At 45.7% G+C, this 19,812-nt stretch overlaps 1 protein-coding gene across 13 annotated transcripts in view; it reads right to left on the bottom strand.

The window, feature by feature from the left end:
• Positions 1 to 19,812, bottom strand: part of MBNL2 (muscleblind like splicing regulator 2) — a 914,045-nt gene that overhangs the window by 173,722 nt on the left and 720,511 nt on the right. For 4 of the 13 annotated variants that reach the window (XM_069640638.1, XM_069640637.1, XM_069640646.1 and 1 more), the window contains one exon: positions 13,323 to 13,358. The exons of 3 other annotated variants lie outside the window; for them this stretch is intronic. In XM_069640638.1, the coding sequence (XP_069496739.1) occupies positions 13,323 to 13,358 (36 nt within the window). Of the gene's footprint in view, positions 1 to 11,106; positions 11,178 to 12,162; positions 12,258 to 13,322; positions 13,359 to 19,812 lie in introns of all 13 variants that reach the window. 6 more of the 13 variants (XM_069640641.1, XM_069640647.1, XM_069640643.1 and 3 more) reach the window with 4 other exon arrangements.

Genomic DNA, 19,812 nt, shown 5'->3' with positions numbered 1-19,812 from the left:
GGTAGCACCCCTGCGACTCTGTCCTGATCCGGGTCCATCCGGCCTTCAAGGTCCCTTTCACATCTGGCCCCCTCCTCCTCCCGCCTCCCTCGAAGCCCTACCTGTCTTCCCTTACCACTCATACGGCCAGTGCACCTGCCAATGTCCACAGCTCAGTTATTGTGGTGTTTGATAATATCCCGCCAATTTCACAATACTGTCGTACCTGGTGGCAACTAATGGGCGAGTGCGGGTGTTGTATGGGGTTAGGGTGGGGTTGTTGACTCAGTCTCCATGGGTGTCGCCCGAGTTCCACTCTTTACTCGGCGTCACTTGTCCGGGTGCCGTGGGAGCTTACCAGTCGGCTCTGGGAGTGGTCCGTGTCGGTGTCCGGTCAAAGGATCGAATCAAAAGGATTGAATGCCCTTTTGTTCGAATCCAAAAGGACCGAAAAAAAGGATTGAATGTTTTTATTTATTTATTTTTTAAGTTTAGTGTGCATAAAAAGTTTTTTTAATAAAAGAAAACGGAGGGTTGGGGGAACACTCCCCCATTAAAAAAAGAAAAAGAAAAAAAAAGTCCCTTTTTTCGGTCTTTTTGGTGTCTAAAAAAGGCATTCAAGCATTTTGTTTTCGATCCTTTGACCTACAACCGTCCGTGTCCACTAGTTTTAGTCATCCCTTTTCCTTTCCGTTTCAGTTTGAGTCTCTGGGGTTGAAGAGCCAGGTTTTTAGTAATTTCCTAAATTTTACGTTATGTTTGGTGTTTCTCATTTCTTTTTGGATATTGTTCTAGGTTTTTGCAGCTAAGTGGTAGTAGAAGAAGGTGACTGAGTTTTTTTCTTGAGGTATGGTTTTGGTGCCAGGCGGATTTCGTTGCTTGACCTGAGGAATCTTGTTGGCTTGTCCGCCGATTTCCCTGTGCGTTATGCACATTGTTTTGAAGGTGATGCAATGTTTTGCTGGGAGCCAGTGTAGTGTTTTTAGAGCAGGAGTGATGTGTTCTCTTCTTGATAGTTTGAGTAGTAGTCTGGCTGCTGCATATTGTCACAAGGTTCGATTTCTTTCTCGTTTATTGCAAAGCCCAATTGGAAGAGAAGGTTTGTGGTTCTTTGAGTGTTTTTCCTGCAAAGTTGGGGTGCCTCCCCTGTAATCAGTCAGTCGTCCAGGTAGGGGTACACTGGGATTGCCTCCCTGCGCAGCGGCGCTTCCACCACCGCCAGTACCTTGGTGAATACCGTTGGAGCAGATGCTATTCCGAAGGATAGCACCTTTAATTGGTAGTGCTGGTTTGCTATCTTGAAACGCAAGAGTCTTCTGTGCGCTCGAAACATTGAAATATGAAAATAGGTATCTTTCATATCCAGTGTTGCCATGTAGTCCCCCCACTTTAGTAGAGGGATTACTTCTTGTAGTGTTGTCATGCAGAACTTTTGTGGCTTGACATAGGTGTTTGCAGGGCATAGGTCAAATACTGGGTGCATTGTTAGATCTTTTGGCACAAGGAAGTAAGTTGAATAGATACCCTTGTTTACCTGGTTCGCTGGGACGATTTCTATGGCGTCCTCCAGTAACAGCGTTGCGTTCTCCATGAGAAGGATGTGTGGTTCATCCTTTGTGGTTGTCTTTTGACGCGGGGGATGGTTTGAGGGTCATTTAAGTAGCTCCACGCAATAACCGCTCCCTATGGCCGATAGCACCCATTTGTCCGAAGTGATTCCCTCCCGGCGTGGGTGAAGTGTGTTATACGCCCTCCTACTGGAGAGGCATGGGAGAGGACCTGAAGCGGGTGGTCATTGTTTAGGAGGTGGAGCTCCACCTGTCGAAGTGGACGACCTTCCCCGGCCACGAGATAGTCGTTGGCCCCTCTGAAAACCTTACGAGGCTTATCCCGAATTGTTTCCCCAGGATGACCCAGACTTTGGCCATACCTGAACCCCTTTGTGAGCTTTGACCTCGAAATCAATGAAAATTGCTTCCGCCTCTTCGGCCTGGTGGCTTATTAGTTAGCTGGCCTAGTGATTTCAGAGTGTCACACTCTTCCTTGGCAGATTTTATTGACTCCTCCACGGCCTTCCCAAACATGACATTGGGTTCCACTGGAATGTTGAGGAGTGTTGTCTAGTTTCAAACTTGATACATAGGCTTGCAAAGCCATGCATGGCGTTTAATGAGTGTTTCCTGCAGCAATGATCCTGCCTGCATTATCTGCGGCATCTAAATTGTTTTTCAAGATGCAGCTGATACCGCTTTGCCATCTGCTACGGTTGGGACAGTTGAGATTTGAGGGGTTCTGGAGCTGATGCCATTAGGGTTGCAACCTCACTTGTGGCAGTTGTAGCTTGCCAACAAAGTGGTGTTATTTGCAATCCTCGTTTGAAAGGCTGCTGAGGTGGCCACTTTTCTACCCAGAGTCTATAGTTTTTTTTACTTTCCTTATCGAGGGGCACTTCGGATGAGGCTAGAGGCGCTCCTGCCCTTTTTCGAGTTGTGGTCACCACAAGAGAATCTGGTCCAAACTGCCCCCTGATGTACAGTGGGTCTGTGGGTGCAGGGCAGAACAGTTTTTCAATACGTAGGTTGACTGCCCACAACTGGTTAGTGGTCTCCAGAGAAGGGTGTATCATCCTTTAAATGGACTGAAGGATTGGTATAAATTGGGTGGCGGCTTTCCTTTCCCCCAAAATATCGTCCACAAAATCTTTATCTAGCTATGTTTCTTGGGTCTGAATTTGAAAGTGCTCAGCTACCTTCATGAGCATATCGTTATACAGTGGTTGATTGTCCACAGGTAAATCTGCCACTGGTGGGTCTAGGTTAACGGGAGAGGGTAATCTGTACAAATCCTCTTTGTCGTATTATTGGTCTGCCTCCTGTATTGTATCATTGTCCTCAGTGTCTGTATTTGGATCATATAGATCAATATGGAATGGGTCTTGCTGAGGTGAAATAAGAAGGGTGTGAGGACGGGACCGCTTTGCTAGGGGCTGAGAGGATGAGGCGGCAGTAGTTGATGGCGTGGTTTGGAAATTCTGGACAGCCTGGGCATTTCTTTCAAAAAGGTCTGCATGAATGTCATTCTTCTCAATCCTATCAATGTCCTGAGAGGTTCATTGAGAGGAACTTGGTATGGACACCAGGTTCTGAGGTGCAGGCTGCCCTTGTTCTTCAAGGCTGCTGTTATGGTATCCTCTCCCTGGGAAACAGAGTTTTTCCCTTTGAGGTGTACTAGACTTCTCCTCATGAGAGTGATGGCCCTTTGAGGAGTGTGTCAGAACTATTCACCTTAAGTAGGCTTTCAGGGACATGCTTTTGCTCCAAATGGGCTATACTTGAGCTTTTGGTGCCTTTGGCTGTTTGGGTGGATTGTCGAACTGCGGCGGTAATGAGTGCTGAATCCACGTCTTCCGACATTCGGCTGACGGTTTAGACATGGTGTCTACATTGTCTCTCGACTTTGGGGGCCTGTCGTGTGGCAATCGGGACCTCAAGTGCCCAGAGGACAGGGAACTGGTGGACCTCCTCCTCGACGCTGTGTGCATGACGTTGCCTTTGATTCTTGGTCCTTGGGTATGTGTTTAGTGCAGGCTGTAGAGTGAGTGCTACTGTCGCCGGGTATCGTCCCCGTAACAGAGCTGCCGGCCTGTCTATTGGGGTCGGCGGCTAGCACTTGGGAATCAATCAGTTCCCCCTCGCCTTCGGCCTCGGCCTGCATGGCGTGATGGGCCCAGTGCTTGGTCTTTCGGTCCCTAAAGGCATGGCCTAGTAAAACATTTTATTTAAAAAATAGATAGGCAACATAAAAAAAAAATACTAGCATTCTCTTTTTTAAAACTTCCTATGTAAAATTTTGAGCTATTCAAGCTCAAAATTCACAAAAGCAAGCACATGGGCGCATCCTTTTGTGAAATGGATGCCCTCCTGTGCTGGCTTTTGCGGCACTAATGAAGGAAAAGCCAGCCAGCTGTAGTAAACAAAAGCTACCGCTGGGTGGCTTTCCCTTCATTAGTGCTGTACGCGGAGGACGGGGACCGGAGACCAGAGCAGGAAAGCTGCAGCTGAATCTCGGTAAGTGCTATTTATTTTTTTAAAAAAATAAGCACTAGCTGGGGGGTTTTTTCTAAGTTTTCCGGGCTGGAGGAGCCCGGAAAACTTAGAAATAAAACCGCAGCTTTAAAAACGTTGTATTTATGTTTTTATGTTTGCGGTCGCTCTTGAAGCGACCGCAAACATAAATACAACGTTATTGTGTTGGAAAACGCTGCGGTTTTTCTTTCCGAGTTTCTCAGGCTCCTCCGGCTCGGAGGAGCCTGAGAAACTCGGAAAGAAAAACCGCAGCGTTTTCCAACACAACCGCGTTGTGTTTCTGCCTGAATCTGCTTTCCCATTTGGGGCTCTCGGGCTCCCCACGGGGAGCCCAAGACCCCCAAATGGGAAAGCAGATTCAGGCAGAAACAACGCAGCATTGCGGAAAACAACCGCGTTGTTTCTGCCTGAAACAGCTTTCCCATTTGGGGCTCTCGGGCTCCCCACTCACTCTACAGCCTGCACTAAACACATACCCAAGGACCAAGAATCAAAGGCAACGTCATGCACACAGCGTCGAGGAGGAGGTCCACCAGTTCCCTGTCCTCTGGGCACTTGAGGTCCCCACGGGGAGCCCGAGAGCCCCAAATAGGAAATCAGCTGTAGGCAGAAACACTATGCGGCATGTAAACACAACCGCGTTGTGTTTCTGCCTGCTGTGGCTATCACTTTGGGTCCCCTGGGAGCACCGGAGACCCAAAGTGATAGCCACAGCAGGCAGAAACACAACGCGGTTGTGTTGGAAAACGCTGCGGTTTTTCTTTCTGAGTTTCTCAGGCTCCTCCAAGCCGGAGGAGCCTGAGAAACGTGGATACCACGGACTCGTTGGATTGGGTGGAGAGGCAGCTGGCTGAGCTCCCGGAAGGGGAGATTATATGGGCAGGGGATTTTAACTCTGTTTTAGATCCGCTACAGGACCGGCTGGGCAGTTCAGCGCGATTGAGTAGCAAGAGCTCTGAGAAAATCCGGGGCATGCTCGCGGTGTGGGGCATTGAAGATATTTGGAGGGTGAGGCATCCAGGGATTTGCCAGTTTACGCATTCCTCCACACCACATAATTCAGCTGCCCGGTTAGACTACTTTTTGGTGTCCCAAGCGGTAATGGGTCGGTCTGCAGGGGGGTGGATATCATGGCTCGCACTCTCTCGGATCATGCCCCCGTTCTTCTGTTTCTCCGTATGGGGGGGTCAAGGGGCAGAGGCCTCTGTGGCGTTTCAAAAGTGACGAACTCCTGGATGGGGTCTTTAAGGAGGAATTAGCGAGGGCCATAGATGGGTATTTTGAGGTCAATGATGGATCGGTGGGCTCGGCTGGCGTCTTGTGTGAAGGATTCAAATGCGTGATACGGGGGAGTGTATAGCAAAGGAGGTGGGGATTCTGAAAGAGATACAGCAGGATCTGGCTAAGATAGAGGGGGAGCTGCGTGCCCTGCAAGGGGGAACCCACTCTCCCTCTAAGGAGCAGCAGGGGGACATTATGCAGAAGTTGCAGGAGTTTCATGTCCTGGCTCAACGGGAGGTGAAATATATGTGGGACAGGGCAGCCCCCGGGAAGTATGGGGAGGGTCAAGCCCCAGGGAGGTCGCTTGCTAGAGCCACCCGGCTGCAGGGTCAAGAGAACAGGGTAGCGTTGATTACGGATGAGCAAGGGGTGGATCATTTTGAGGATGAGGGGATAGTTTGTGAGTTTCAGAAATGTTACACTCACCTATATGCGTCGCAGTGTCAGGTGGCGCATGCTGATATAGAGGCCTATCTTGATCAGGTGGGGCTATACTGGTGCTCGGAGGAACACAGTGAGTGGTTGAATAAACCCTTGACAGTAGAGGAGGTGGTGGAGGCTATTAAATCACTGCCGGGTGGGAAGTCCCCAGGTCCAGACGGCTTTACGGCTGAATTTTATAAATGCTTTGTTGATAAGCTTGCCCCATATCTGTTATGAGTATATCAGGAGGCAGTTGCTACGGGTCGGTTACCAGACTCTCTCAGGGAGGCGGTTGTGGTTGTGTTGAAGCCAGGAAAGCCGGGGGGAGAATGTTCGTCGTATCGGCCAATATCGCTTATCAATCTTGATAACAAAATCTTAGCTAAAATCCTCGCGGCAAGGCTGGTGCCGCTGATGTAGACTATGGTGAGGGCCGATCAGGCGGGGTTTATCCCTCGTCGGTCGACCTCGTTTGGGCTGCGGAGGGCGTTTGGCTTAATGGCGGCATTGCCGAGGGATGAACCTGTGGTGGCCATCATGTTGGACGCCACTAAGGCATTTGATTCTATTGAATGGCTGTTTTTGTTCACTGTGCTACGGAGGATGGGAATGGGTAGCTTCTTTCTCTCCCTGGTGGAACTTCTGTACACAAAGGCGGTAGCTAGGGTAAGGGTGAATGGGCGGTTTACCGGATTGATACCTCTCGAGCAGGGGGACACGTCAGGGTTGTCCGTTATCCCCTCCGCTATTCGCCCTGGCAATAGAACCTTGGGCTGAAAGGGTCGAACTGCCCTTGCACCGCGGGGTCCAATTGTTTACTCAGAGGGGTGATTTTGTTGTATGCGGATGACATGGTCCTCTTTGTTCGCCATCCGGAGGTCAATCTAGACCCAATTATGGAAGATGTTCAGCGGTTCGGTGAACTCTCGGGGTTGACGGTGAATACCAGTAAGTCAGTCATATTCCCGCTGACGGGTGGGGTGTGTCAATTTCAGGATTCGTGGGGATTCCAGTGGGACCTGGCCAGCACGCGTTATCTGGGGATTACAGTGGCCCGGGAGGAGGAGGTGATCTTTCGAAGTAATTATGGGGCGGCCCTTGAGGCGGCCAGATTGGCTATGTTGCGATGGGATTCCCTTCCCCTTAATCTATATGGATCTATACGGTAGGATATCAGTAATCAAAATGACCATCCTACCCAGGTTTCTGTATGTGTTTCTTAATGCGCCTATAAGGGTGCCCAAAAAATATTTTCAGGACCTTCGCTCGCTAGTGACGAAATTTATTTGGGCCGGTAAGGTGGCTCGGGTCTCCTGGGACAAGCTTATTGCGCCGGTTCGAGAAGGGGGTTTTGCTCTGCCGGATTTTGAATTATACTACACGGCAGCTCAGGCTAGTTATCTCCGGTATTGGTATGGGATGGCGTCGGAGCGCCGGCATGTGGAGATAGAGGGCCATCGCGTCGCCGGCGTTGCTGAGGTCGGTTGTTCCGACAGCCCCGAGCCGCTTGCAGAAGCCGCAGAACTTGGTGGAATCGACTTGCAGGGCCTGGTCGCTCTTGGGAGCGTGCACCCATGGGTGGCATTCTGTCCCCCTGTCTAGCGAGGCAGGATAGGTGGTGATGGTAAAGAGGTTGGGTATTACTAGGTTTGCCAACTTGTTCCCGAGTGGAAGGTTTATCTCACTTGCCCAACTGCAGGAGAAAGGGGCCCTCTTGCGGTTGGATATATTCTTGTACTATAGGATGCGGGTGATATTACAGCGGCTGCTCCCATCCTTTCCTGACTCACTCCCAGTGGCAGCATTGCTTGATAAAATAATAAGGGGTGGTATAGCGAAGCGAGTCCTATCGGAAATATATGCAGTGGCCCTGGGAGGAAGACTCGGCGCCGAGGCGTCATCCCGGGAACTGTGGGAGAGGACATTGGATAGGGAGATCCCGGTCGACGTGTGGAACTATTGCTGTGAAATGACAAGGAAGGGAGCTGTCAACACTAATTTCAAGCTTATCCATTTCGAATTTCTACATCAGTGTTATTACACTCCGGCTCAGTTGAAAACTTATAGGTCGGGTGCCTGTATTAGATGTGGGCATGAGGAGGCAGGGTTTCTGCATGTGGCCTGGGAATGTGGGGAGTTTGAGCGCTTTTGGGCATAGGTGTTTGCGGTTTTGGGTGACATTGTGGGGCAGCAGCTCACGCCTGATCCCATGCTTGCTCTTCTGGGATATACCAAGCGAATACCTAGGGGTATCAGGAAGTTGGTGGGCCTCCTCCTGATTTTAGCTAAGCGTCGGGTGGCCATGGGGTGGGGTAGGAAGCGGGGCCCGACATTTCTCCAATGGTGTGAGGATGTCCTGTACTGTCATGTTATGGAAACAAGATGGGGCACAATGAATGGGAAGTGCTGGGGCGATAAGCAGATGTGGGATGCTAACACGCTATATCTTCTCAAGAAGCCGAATGGAGGAGATTCCGGGCCCCTACCGTTGCAGGGACTTTGCCCTGATTCCCCCAGTGGGAAATAGCTTGTCTATTAGTTGTTGTCCACTCATGAACCACTGCGGTACTGTGTTGATGTACAGATTTGGGATTCAGCGGAAGTTGAGGTATGTCTGGTTACTCCAGGAAGTGCCACTTGGGGAGCGCTGAACTTATCGATCACAATGTACTGGTCCGGGTTTGCCGAATGATGGGCGTGCCCATTGTCAAGTGTCTAAAGATGCGTTGTGGTATGCCATCATGCCTTTGTGAAGCACCCGGGTGGGGGGTGGGGGTAGGGCAGGGGATGTTTGGTGTTTTCTGTACTGTTGAAGTAAATTGCCAATAAAGAAAGTAAAAAAAAAAATTAAAAAAAACAGGAAAGACCCATATTGACCCTTAAGTGAGCTACATACAGGTGTAGGGGCTCATTGCTAAAAACCGGGCTGAACCACAAACGGAAGCCTATATTGCAGGGGTTGATCAGGCAAGGAGAAAGTAACTAGAGAGACGTTGTTCTCCAGGAGGTCGAACATACTGGAACTATGCAGCCATGAAGCTATGAGTAAAGATAGGATTGCTTCTGCAATTTCACATAACTGCATTGCTCTGCCCCAAAGTGACTCCCTGGGAGAGGAGGCTTCTGGGAACAGCAGTCAAAGAGGGTAGACACAGGAATTTGTAACTTGCTTCAAGCACAAGGCTTGGAACACACCACAACCAATGCTAGTATTTGGTTATAAGTAGAGTAGTAAAGCACTACTCTGTTGATCCTTGTTGGAGGTCCCCCCTCCATAGGACATTTACCAAAGGACAGAGACACTTTACAGTTCCTGCGTAAGAAAGGGACCGCACCTGAAAGAACTTTAAAACTCACCTACATTAAGAACACGTTGACCAGGACAGCCAAGTACCCAGAGTGAGGACACCGTTCCTGTAGGTGACTTGGTATAGGTCCCCTGGCGAGTGTGTGCGGAGAGGTCCAATTCTATAGAGTTCTTGAAATAAACCCTCCACCAGAACCATTTCAACGCCAAATGTCATCACCTATGGCACTGCCATTGCTCAGGATTACATCCAAAAACATTTGATATATTTTAAGACAACCAGACCCATGACTGAGCGAACAGAAGGTTTTGCAGACCTGTTCACCTTCCTCACCCTAGTCTGTCCTGACTGAGCCTGCAGCCTGTCAAGTGGTCCAGTTCAAGTAGTCCCATGCTCATCAATCTTTTGAGCGGTTTGATGCACTAAATCTTCCGCTTCAAAGGGAAATGCCAAGACCACCTGCCTGATGCAGTCCAACCTTGAAAAAGACAAACCTAGCGGATCATTGGACTACGTAAGAGGTCCACAACCTGCAACTCTCCATATGTCTTAGACTACAATCCCCCAGGATCACATCATTGATTATACTGACAAGGGATGATGGGAGTTGTAGTCCAAAAATACCAGGCGAGCCAAAGGTTGTAGACCCCAGGACTAGGTGCATTTCTCGCTACCCAAACATTTTACCTTTGTGCTCCTTGTCGCTACCTTACTTAGGAATCGTGAAGCATTATGGTATGCTTCCATCTGTTGGTTAGTGAACAACACTTCTCTGTGCAATCTACTACAGCACAAGCACAGATGGCCATTCTTGGTAACCCCCTCTTAAAAAGGAAAACTTTGGAGTGTCCAGTCAGGTTTCCAATGTTCAAGGAGTACAATTTATTCAAAAATTTTGAGCACATACTCAGGTTGATTTTTACCAACGAGACTTAACTTCTATAATTCATTAAGAAAATTCATTAAACTCTTTGAATAGTATAGGTCCAATGAGAACACTAGGACTTGATTAGGTACCAATTGCATGATATTGAGGCCACCAACCAAATGAGGACAATCCTCTTTTAGGGCGATATGAAAAAAAAGAAAGAGCGCAAAGACTTCTACAGACTAAGCAATTGGAAAAGATATTTCTGAATATTATGGTCCGACCACTACACCATAAGTGTTGTGCTGGTCTTAATGAACCTAATGGCAAGACAAAAGACAATTTAAAGAACAAAATCATTGTCTCCACCTAGCTGAAGTTTCAGCCACTGAAGAAGCGAATCCTGCCAAGCACTTAGTAGCTTAGCCGGACCAGATAACTATTGGGACAAGCAGCAAACCTGTGTGAACCCATCGGGTCAGGACAGCAGCATGAGGATACAATGGTAAATACAAGCCAGCAAAGGTTCTACTTTACTGGTTGACCTCATGGTTACAGCTCTGTAAACAGACTGTCAGGGCAGTCAGAGTGAGGTCATATTTTATTTTTTTATAAACAATTACTAATGTGTGCCAGAGAGATAGTAGAAAATCAAAACCATGTCAAGTGCAAAACTTGACAACGGGTGAAATCTGCACCACCAGCGTATGTATCAGAGGCTGTGTGTGCACTGGAACATGATATGCCATGCAAGGACAACTTAAGTTTGTACCCTTAAAACTATATTTTCTTAACTGAAAGCAGATTTCACAGACAATTTGGGAGCACACAAAACAGAACCAAAGGACAACTTGATTACATTGCCACGGAAAAGCTGCCATGCACGGTTAGTCAAGGATCTTCTTTTAGCAACACAGTCAGGGACGCTCTGCCAAGTCTTTTGCCTCACTTGCTCATTTTCTACCTATGAGCCACCCAAAATCACCGATCAGTTTTTGCCTAAATCGTCAATTCCTCAACTTTAGGGCCTTCCACTCCTCTAGCAAGACATTTTGACATACTAATAATTTTGCATAAGCGGCATAGTAAAAATTTGCGTGGTCTCAAATCAGGAGCACAACTGTTGTACAGTAGCACATAGAAGGTATTGCATACTACCTACATCAGCTGTCTCCTTTACTTCTCTCCTATCCCAAATGTCATCCTTCACCATTCTGTCTCCATCAAAAAACGCTTAAAAAAAGAAACAAGTAGAGATTCATTGTGCTGAACTCTCGGCTCACAACAGTAGCACCATAAAACTGAACACCTATTTTTAAACACAAACAATATACCCTGGAGGTCGGCCTAAGCTACAAAAATGGACATCATATAGTACATACTGAAGCATGGACTGTGAGCGCAGAGGACTAAACCTGGCCCAGCGATATAAGTTCAACCCATAATAAGCTAACACGATGACACTGCAAACTCGAACATCTTGCATTTCTGAAGTTTCTGAAGTGGATACAAACTATGTTCCTTGCATGCTTCTAATTGGTCAAAAAGGGTAAAAGACCCCCACATGGCTCCCCGGCATTACCGCACATGGCCATTCTGCTCTAATGGTAACGACCGTATAAATGCACCCAACACAATTCCGCTACAGCTAAGTTAGCTCCTTCCCGCCCCCAACCTATGCCCACCACCATCCTGAAATACATTCCACAGTTTCCACAGTATTAGCTGACAACTGGAAGGACAAAAACATCTTTTGCATAAATGTGATCAAAGTGCTAACATTGGGACATAATTACTGTATGAGGAAATACTGACACAGGCCTTCATACATGCGCTTACTGGGATGACCACATTAAATACAGGAGTGTCACAAGCACTAGCAATGTGTTTTTCCCCACTCACTCCTATCCACTTGTAAAACTGAAGGCATGTTGCTTTACTAAAATCAATCAAGCCCAATACCAGCCATGTTAATTACAAAGTTTTAGGTAAGAAAACAAATATTGCGACACAAAAGGTAACCACATCCACAAAGCAGTAAAAAGGTAACTTTAAATAAGTGCAGCCCGTCCATTAACAATGGCCCACAGACTAGTTTGAAAATAAAATTTGAATGGCAAACATGAAAAAAAAATTCCCTTAGGAGAATTTTTTTTCTAAATTTCAGCACTCATTTAGAGTTTGGGATTTGTGAAAGAAAGCTTTAAAAGGAGCAAACCTGATTGGCTGTGGCTGCTGCGGCGAAGGGGACACTTGTTGCAGGAGTTGTTGCTGCAGAGACAGTGGCAGACGTAGCGCTGTGCATCATGGGTACTTTCAGGAGGGGAACCATGGAAGCAATGAACAGGAGGGTGTAGCATTATGGAAATAGAAGTGGTTTTTGGCATGGTGAATATCACACAGCAGCAGCAAGCCATCACGGGTTAAACCAGCAGATGGCATGCAATCACAATGCAAAGCAAGAAAGCATGGGAGAGAAATAAAAAGGGAAAATAGCTCATTACAAGTACAATTAAAGGAAGTTTGTAAACTAAAAAAAGAAAATCAGTGATTCCCAGAAAATTAAAAGAAGAAACAAAGTCCAGATTAATTTGATCCCATGATGCAGGAGTGGACAGAGACTGATGTTTCCAACCAAAATACAGCAGATGATCAACTAAACAGTGATGTTCCAAAGTTTTCAGCAATTATTTCAAAATTAAAAAACAACATTTGGTGGCTTTTAAGAGCAATAAAATCTTCTGAGATTTTTAAAATGTGCATCAATCATCATAGCCAGACATTAGTGGCCTACAATTCCAGCACATTACAACCTGTTTTGCTTTTGTTGAGACTATAACAAAGATGGTCAACAAGTATTTTCTAAATAGAAATATTAACAGCAGAACTGCTATTTATGTTTTTCATTAGGATGAAATTACCAATTTATTTTTAGTTCTAGGGAGACGAATGTCGATATTGTAGTTGGGAAAAGTGTACTGTGAAGAGCAATTGCTTTTAGAAACACCGTATGTTTTAGACAAATGCTTAAAGAAGCTGACCAGAGTGCGTGCTTCTGGGAAACCCTGATAACGTTTTTGAACACACAGAAAATAGGAGATAAATGCACAAACAGAAAACTTCACAACACCAAAGATGAAATGTAGCTTTCCTACACGGACACATGTAAAGCATATAATGCAACAGTTCAAGTATTTCTGGAACTACACCCACTGACGAGTAGGAAGTAATGCCATACAACTCACAGGAACTCCTACTTAAAAAAACCCACAACCAGGTTCCCAACAATGATTTCAACCCATACAGTTATATGTTAAAATACATTTACAGACAGTATTTCATACAGTACAAAAAAGATTGATAAAGGTTGGAACCTACCAATACTGTTAGCGGGAGTCATGCAGAAAACTGACCCTGCATGTCATGCAATGATACAGTAGGTGGAAAAGGTGAATAAAGGGAAAGAAATAGGTTAGCTGTTTAGAGATAACATTTGAGCCGTGATTCAAGCATAGCGCAGTATAAGCTGGTTAAAACACCACAATGTAAGGTCATTTGTAGTTAATGCAGCAGAAATTGTGAGGCCTATTTAACATTCATGCAGAACTGCAAATTTGGTCGCTACACACTAAAGAACCTACTTAAAAATAAGAAATGTGCAACAATTATGGGGTTAAACCATCTATGGCTACTGATTCATGACTAAAGCACAAACATTGTTACTAGCTTTGCATCTTTTCAACAATGGTTTGGGTCAAATAAAATCAATCTGTAGCAATGTTGGTACATACTAGGGCCAAGAATGACACCAATAACTACAGGATGTAAACATTTTCTTGATGTGTTGGAAGCCGACCGAGTCACTTATGAACCGAGAGCTTCATTTTGTACAGTACTTGCGCCAAGGCAGTACCTTTCCTTTAATAACTTGCCTGATGAAAATCAATCCAACACTTAACATGCACGTTCTGTCTACTTGTGCAAACACACCAGTTAAGGGGGATACTATGCACACAGGACAGGGAAAAATCTAATGTTTTTAGCAGCAAAGATTCTTTGAGTTGAGGTAAACCTTAGTCCTTGCAAATAATGGCAGTGTTGATTAGAGTTTATTTATACTTAAGTATGTAGACACTTGCAGAGGCAGGAGTATAGAAGTGTTGCATTAAAGCAACCCTTGCAGTAAACGTTGTATACATGTAAGCAGTACACACCGCGTACCCACTTTGTCATTGATGCCAAACAGAAAAGATTAGGGTTCAGCCTGAATGTTTTGGATTTCTGGAACCTGCTACACTAATTGGTGTGAGAGTTCCATTGTGAATGTTCTATTGCCGATCAATTCTTAAGTTGTTGAAAACAGACTAAATGTACACATTGTGCCATTTTGTCAACTTTTTAATAGAAGATCATAAAACTATCATTTTAAATAGTTTAAATTGCTGACACCATGGTTTGTAATTGCTGGGAGATATGTTGCCCTTTTTTAGACTCGAAGATCCTGATTAGCTTGAAACCAACAGCTAGCAGAGCTACTTTTGGCTCCCCAGGCCAACTGGTTCCCCACAAACAGGCATAAGTGACATTAACTATATAGTACTCGAGAATGTTAATAAAGAAGAATTCGAACATGTCTAGTACACATATTTAAGGGGTAAAAATGTAAAGTGTGCATATCATATGCAAGTGAGATTTGCGGTGCCCTGAGTACTCACTACTCTTGATTCCCAAGCAGAAGCTCCTGCCTAGTGGGCGATGCCAGACATCCAGGAGCTGGATTTAAGCTCATACGCCTCAAATCTTAATTTCAAACCCAGTTTTAAGTTGGAGAAAATGTACATCATGCCCCTCGATACTACTGATTAAACAGTAACATTTCTAATTCATTACAATTAATACCAACAATAATAGTTAGAACATTTCTTTGTTGGTATATTTAAGAAGTATTGCAAATGAGCTAAGAGTTCAAATTGTAGTTTTATTTCTGAATGTTGATTATGCATCTTGGCAAATGCTACAACTTGAAACTAAACTACGAATGACCTTATCATGAAAGACAACACCATTACAATGTGCATTGCTTTCCCCATCAGTCAGTAACATTCCCACCATTGTAGTACGAAGAGCAAGACAAGGCAAGCACACCCCAAAACAATTGATCAGTCAATATAGCTCCAAGTACTGTGGATCATGCAAGTGTATTTTCACAGACAGTTCTTAAAAAAATAAAAATCGCAAATTGTACTCCAAGAAACTGGTTTGAAAAGGGTGAAAAACTAATTACAATAAAGGTGTATACAGTATCTACTATCATTCTTATAAAGCATCCTTAGGACCACCCAGAATAAGGACACTGAAAATCAATTTGAATGGCTTCAGGTAGCACATTTAATGGTGGCATGATCGGGACCTTTTAAATGAACACTCAAACGACAAAGACTTCTTTGCAGACTAATATATCCTTTAAATAGACGTTGATGCAAAACCCAGAAGGGATTCTCAATAATTTAGTAGCTGAAAACAGTTTGGAAATTAACACAACTGCAATTGAAAGACTCCTCTAACCATAACACATAAATCCTTAGAGGATGTATGGCAGAGCTGCTTGTTGGCCTTTTCAAACCAGTTTATAAGCACAAATGCGATATAATGGCTATTAGTTTTAAACAGATTTGCAACAAAAATAACCAGATTAAGAAACCATGTCAAGTGCCAGACAGTGATTTCTATAGAGGGTGGGTCAACATTTCTTAAATCAAACCAGAAACCAGAAAAGTGCTTCAAGAGAGAAATGTCACCACTGCTTTTTGAAAATGCATTCGACATAGGTGAAGCAAAGGTAGTCTGGAGCAAGCACATGTAATGAATCGAATTTGCTCTGCATGCCATACTGTTTTGAACGCGTGTTAGAAGATTATAACTTGATACATACAACAGATCGAAATTACAATACATCGCCTATATATTTATGGACTTTGGCCAAATGTGTACTACCAATGAAACACAGTTTCCGGTTTTAAAGATGCAGCTCCTCTCCGTTTGCTTAATTGTGGCCTTTATTTCATTCCCAGGCAAGGTTGCCATGGCCGTTCCTTAACATTTTGATTAATAACTAAACATGTTGCCTGCTTCTAATGGCTGCAAATATTCGGCATTCTGGAGATAACTTGACTACAACTATTAAGAGGAAGCTGTGGGATACATGCTGCAATTTAAAACATCATCCCTCCGAATAGAGTGATTGGGCAGACCAAGACGACATAGAAGACATCCTAAAAGGCTATGGAAAACTGGTCAAATCATTTAGCTTTCACTCTATGGGGGGAAACAGCAAAGGCTAATCGACTTACTGTTTTGATTGAAAACGTACATCATGGTTAGCACACGGGACCTTTTACTATGGTATTAACTAGGTCAAATAGCAACTGCCGCGGAAAATAACCCTATAAAAACAGAATTAATGTAATTTCATCCACACAGCAGATGAACACAAAAGGGAATGGGGCTGTAGAGAGGAGCAGAAGCTGCCAAAACATTTTTCTCTGTATTCCAGTACCATTAGCGCTTCCCCAATACCTCGTCCCACACATGTGGCTAGCCAGACTAGATATTGTTTATTTCAAAAGACATAAATTGTGTACAACATATTCAATTGGTGCTCGCTAATAGGTCAGCAATACAGACGTAAATCCAAAGATTCAGTAAAAAAGTGCTACCCAAAATAAGGCCAAAAGCCACAGTGCTCTAATTTAACTTCCTAGTTTACACTTTTACAAGAAATTCGGATGAAAATTCATCTCCTTCGGCAATTATGATCCGAACTACCAATAATTTGGATGAAGCAGAAGTTGCTTTTTAAATAATGATATAGGTCTAGATCAAGATGATAAAAAAAAAAAAAAAAAAACACCCTAGTGACTAATGTGCTCCTGGTCCATCGTCCCCTTTCCTACATACATGGGTTTCGCTGCATATGGACAAGACCAGAACCTGCTTGCCTTTTAAAATTGAAGAGAGGGTGCTTCTTCAGAGGCAAATCACGCTATGCTAACGCCCACCCTCCTGTGCATCTTAAGTGTCTCCCTCCACCCCATGGTTTTTTCGTGTTGGAAACGAGGCGACTGTCGACCAAGTTTACGACACAGATGGATCGAGGGTCAAGTGCAGGAAAGGATACTATAGCCAAGGAGTACATTAGGCCTTATGGTGAGCAACCCTTTACTCCTACACCCCAAGCCCTTTCCTCCATAACGTGTAGGCCATTTCAACACACCCAGAAAGATGACGAAATTATTTACTGAGCAGTGGAAGCAAATATGTTCTTCATAACTACTTGCCCAAAAGTAGCTTCTGACCTGGAGCTGGTGTCTAAGCAATAATGTTTACAAGAGGGAGAAGCTGAGCTAGGCGCCTTGCTCATTACATCTCAGGAGACGGGTCGCTGAAAAGTTATTGCTGAAGCCTTTGCTTTGACCGCTGTGACAAATCCCTAGATGTGGTGACTTTTCCCCAAAGGGAGCCCCTTCCCATGAGGCCAGGGAAATGAGCCGCTACCCGATAGTCCCCCTGGGGGTGGTACACAGCGGGAGGATCTCATGGGGAGAGACTCCTCCATCTGGGGACAGGGACAGACATCTAGGGAGACAGCAGTATGACCCACCTCCTAATCACCTCTCCTAACCCTATACCTGTGGTACAACCCAGTTTTATACCCACCTCTCCATGTATCTGTGTAGTGGCAGTGACCTAAAATCTGTTGAGATGAAGACGAGCACATGAAGATTAACATGACAGTGGCCAAAGTACTGGGAAGAAGAGGCGTGGAAGCCTAGAGAAAGCTCAATGGAACCAAGAACAACGCTCTAGCGTTCTGCAAGGGAATAGGCCCCACTACGAAATGAAAAGTAGAAAAAAAAACAAGGGGTGTGTTTTTTTGTCAAGCCATCCCTGAAGGAGCCGCAAGCAGTTGAGCTGTCAGGACCGAAGACTGAAGAGGCTGGTGGCCGGGACACTGGCGAGAAGGTAGAGGCGTCCCTATCCAGTCTGCCGTGGGCAGACCAACTGGAAAACTGGTGAAGCGGAGGTCCAGGCGTGCAAGGAAGCTGGACCGCGTGGTCGAGTGAAGAGAGACATCCTGCGAGGAACCACAGGCTGCGGAGCAGCAACAGCATGACGAAAAGTGAAGCAGAGAACGCCGGAGACCGACCGGAGGATGCCGGTGAGAACACAAAAGATATTTGGGTTGCCAGGGTGGTTGGTGGGACCCTAACAGAGTCGAAGAGAGCAGACAAGAATCCACAGAGCAGGGGCAAAAAGGGAACCCCTGGAGGAGACGTGAACACACAAATATGGTCGAGGCCTGCACCCACAAGAAAGAAGTACAAATCCTCTTCATGAGAGTATATGGCAGGTTCGTGAACCAATTCTGTCCAATGAACTAAGAGTGAGTCACGAGCACATTGTAAATCTTCGTGACAGTATGACAGGATAGTGAACCAGGTCTGTCCAACAAGCCGATTAGAGAATTTTAGGTCTGGGACACATGATATGATAAGTTATTTATAATGTGCCTGTACACAAGTGTTTCTAGACGTGAAAAGACAAGGAAGGGAGGACAAAACAACAATCTTATTAGGCCTTATGTGATTCAGATTGTGCAAGTGCGGGTGGAGGGAAAATGCAGGTAGCCTAATAGTGCTGCCAGTAAGTGGCTCATAAGTGCAGATAGTAAGGGGCCTGTAGGATTGCAGATACAGACCCTTAAATCCTCGGGAGGCCTGGAGGCAGTCCAAGGGCAACTGGACATGCAGGAGTCTGGATCCGAAGTTCAGTGGGTGGCCAGGTCCGGGACATCAGCAGGGAAGAGGGAGAGAGAAAGCAGAAGCGAAAAGGAAGGTCTCGAGTTGTTTCTGGAACTGGAGGTGGTCCTGCTCAAGTTTGAGAGCGGCAGGGAGGCTGTTCCAGTGTGAGGCCCCAGCAGAGGAAAGAGATCTACACCCACTCTCTGCAGGGAAAAGGGTATGACCCCCAGAGAGTTCGAGGTGGAAGAGCGAAGGGCTTGAGAAGGAAAATGCACAGGAAGATAGTTGGAGGTAATGTAGTCCCCGGCCCCAGAAAGCCTTGTGGATAATGCAAAGGGTCTTGAACTTGATCCTTGCAGCCAGCGGGAGCCAGTGGAGATTTTTCTGAGCTGGAGAGATACGATCCCTGGGCTTGAGGCCAAGGACACGTCTTGCAGTCCTGTTCTGGATAAGTTGTAAAGGGCGAAGAGATGGGGCAGGCAGATTTCGAAAGAGGCTGTTGCAGTAGTCATGCCCGGAGAGGACAATCAAGTGGCACAGCGAGTAGAGCGCTCGCTTTGACATCCGGCTAACGCAGGTTCGAATCCCGGCGGGGCCAAACTCAGCCTTTCATCCTTCCGAGGTCGATAAATGAGCACCACACACCGTGGGTAATAATAAGCAACGCTCAGATACCTGAGGGTTCGTAGTGCTATATAAAGGCCAAATTATCATTTTTTATTATTAAGGGCTCTGGAAACAGTGAGCTTCTGGGGGAAGTGAGAAAAGGAAGAATACCTCTGAAGGGAAGTGGATGATCTGAAAAGGCAAGAGTGGCCATCTTCCTTGTGGCTGTACTAGGCAAGCTAGAAGAACAAGCAGACTATACTGGGGAAACCTGGGTCAGGGATCATGCTTGTACATGAACTGTCGAAAAGAAGGAAAACAGTGAAAAAAGGATCACCAGGGTAAGGGAGTTATTCATCCTGGGCACTGCTGAGTGTGAAGCAATTGTGAAATCAAGATACCAGGAGAAGGCAGACATTCTCCTGGTAGTGCTACATCTACAGGAATAAGGACAGTCTAAC

Source organism: Ambystoma mexicanum, chromosome 7q (assembly GCF_040938575.1).
Source record: "Ambystoma mexicanum isolate Mex_15411 chromosome 7q, UKY_AmexF1_1, whole genome shotgun sequence".
In the NCBI taxonomy this organism is placed as follows: Eukaryota; Metazoa; Chordata; class Amphibia; order Caudata; family Ambystomatidae; genus Ambystoma; species Ambystoma mexicanum.
This window is presented reverse-complemented; position numbering and strand designations above follow the sequence as displayed.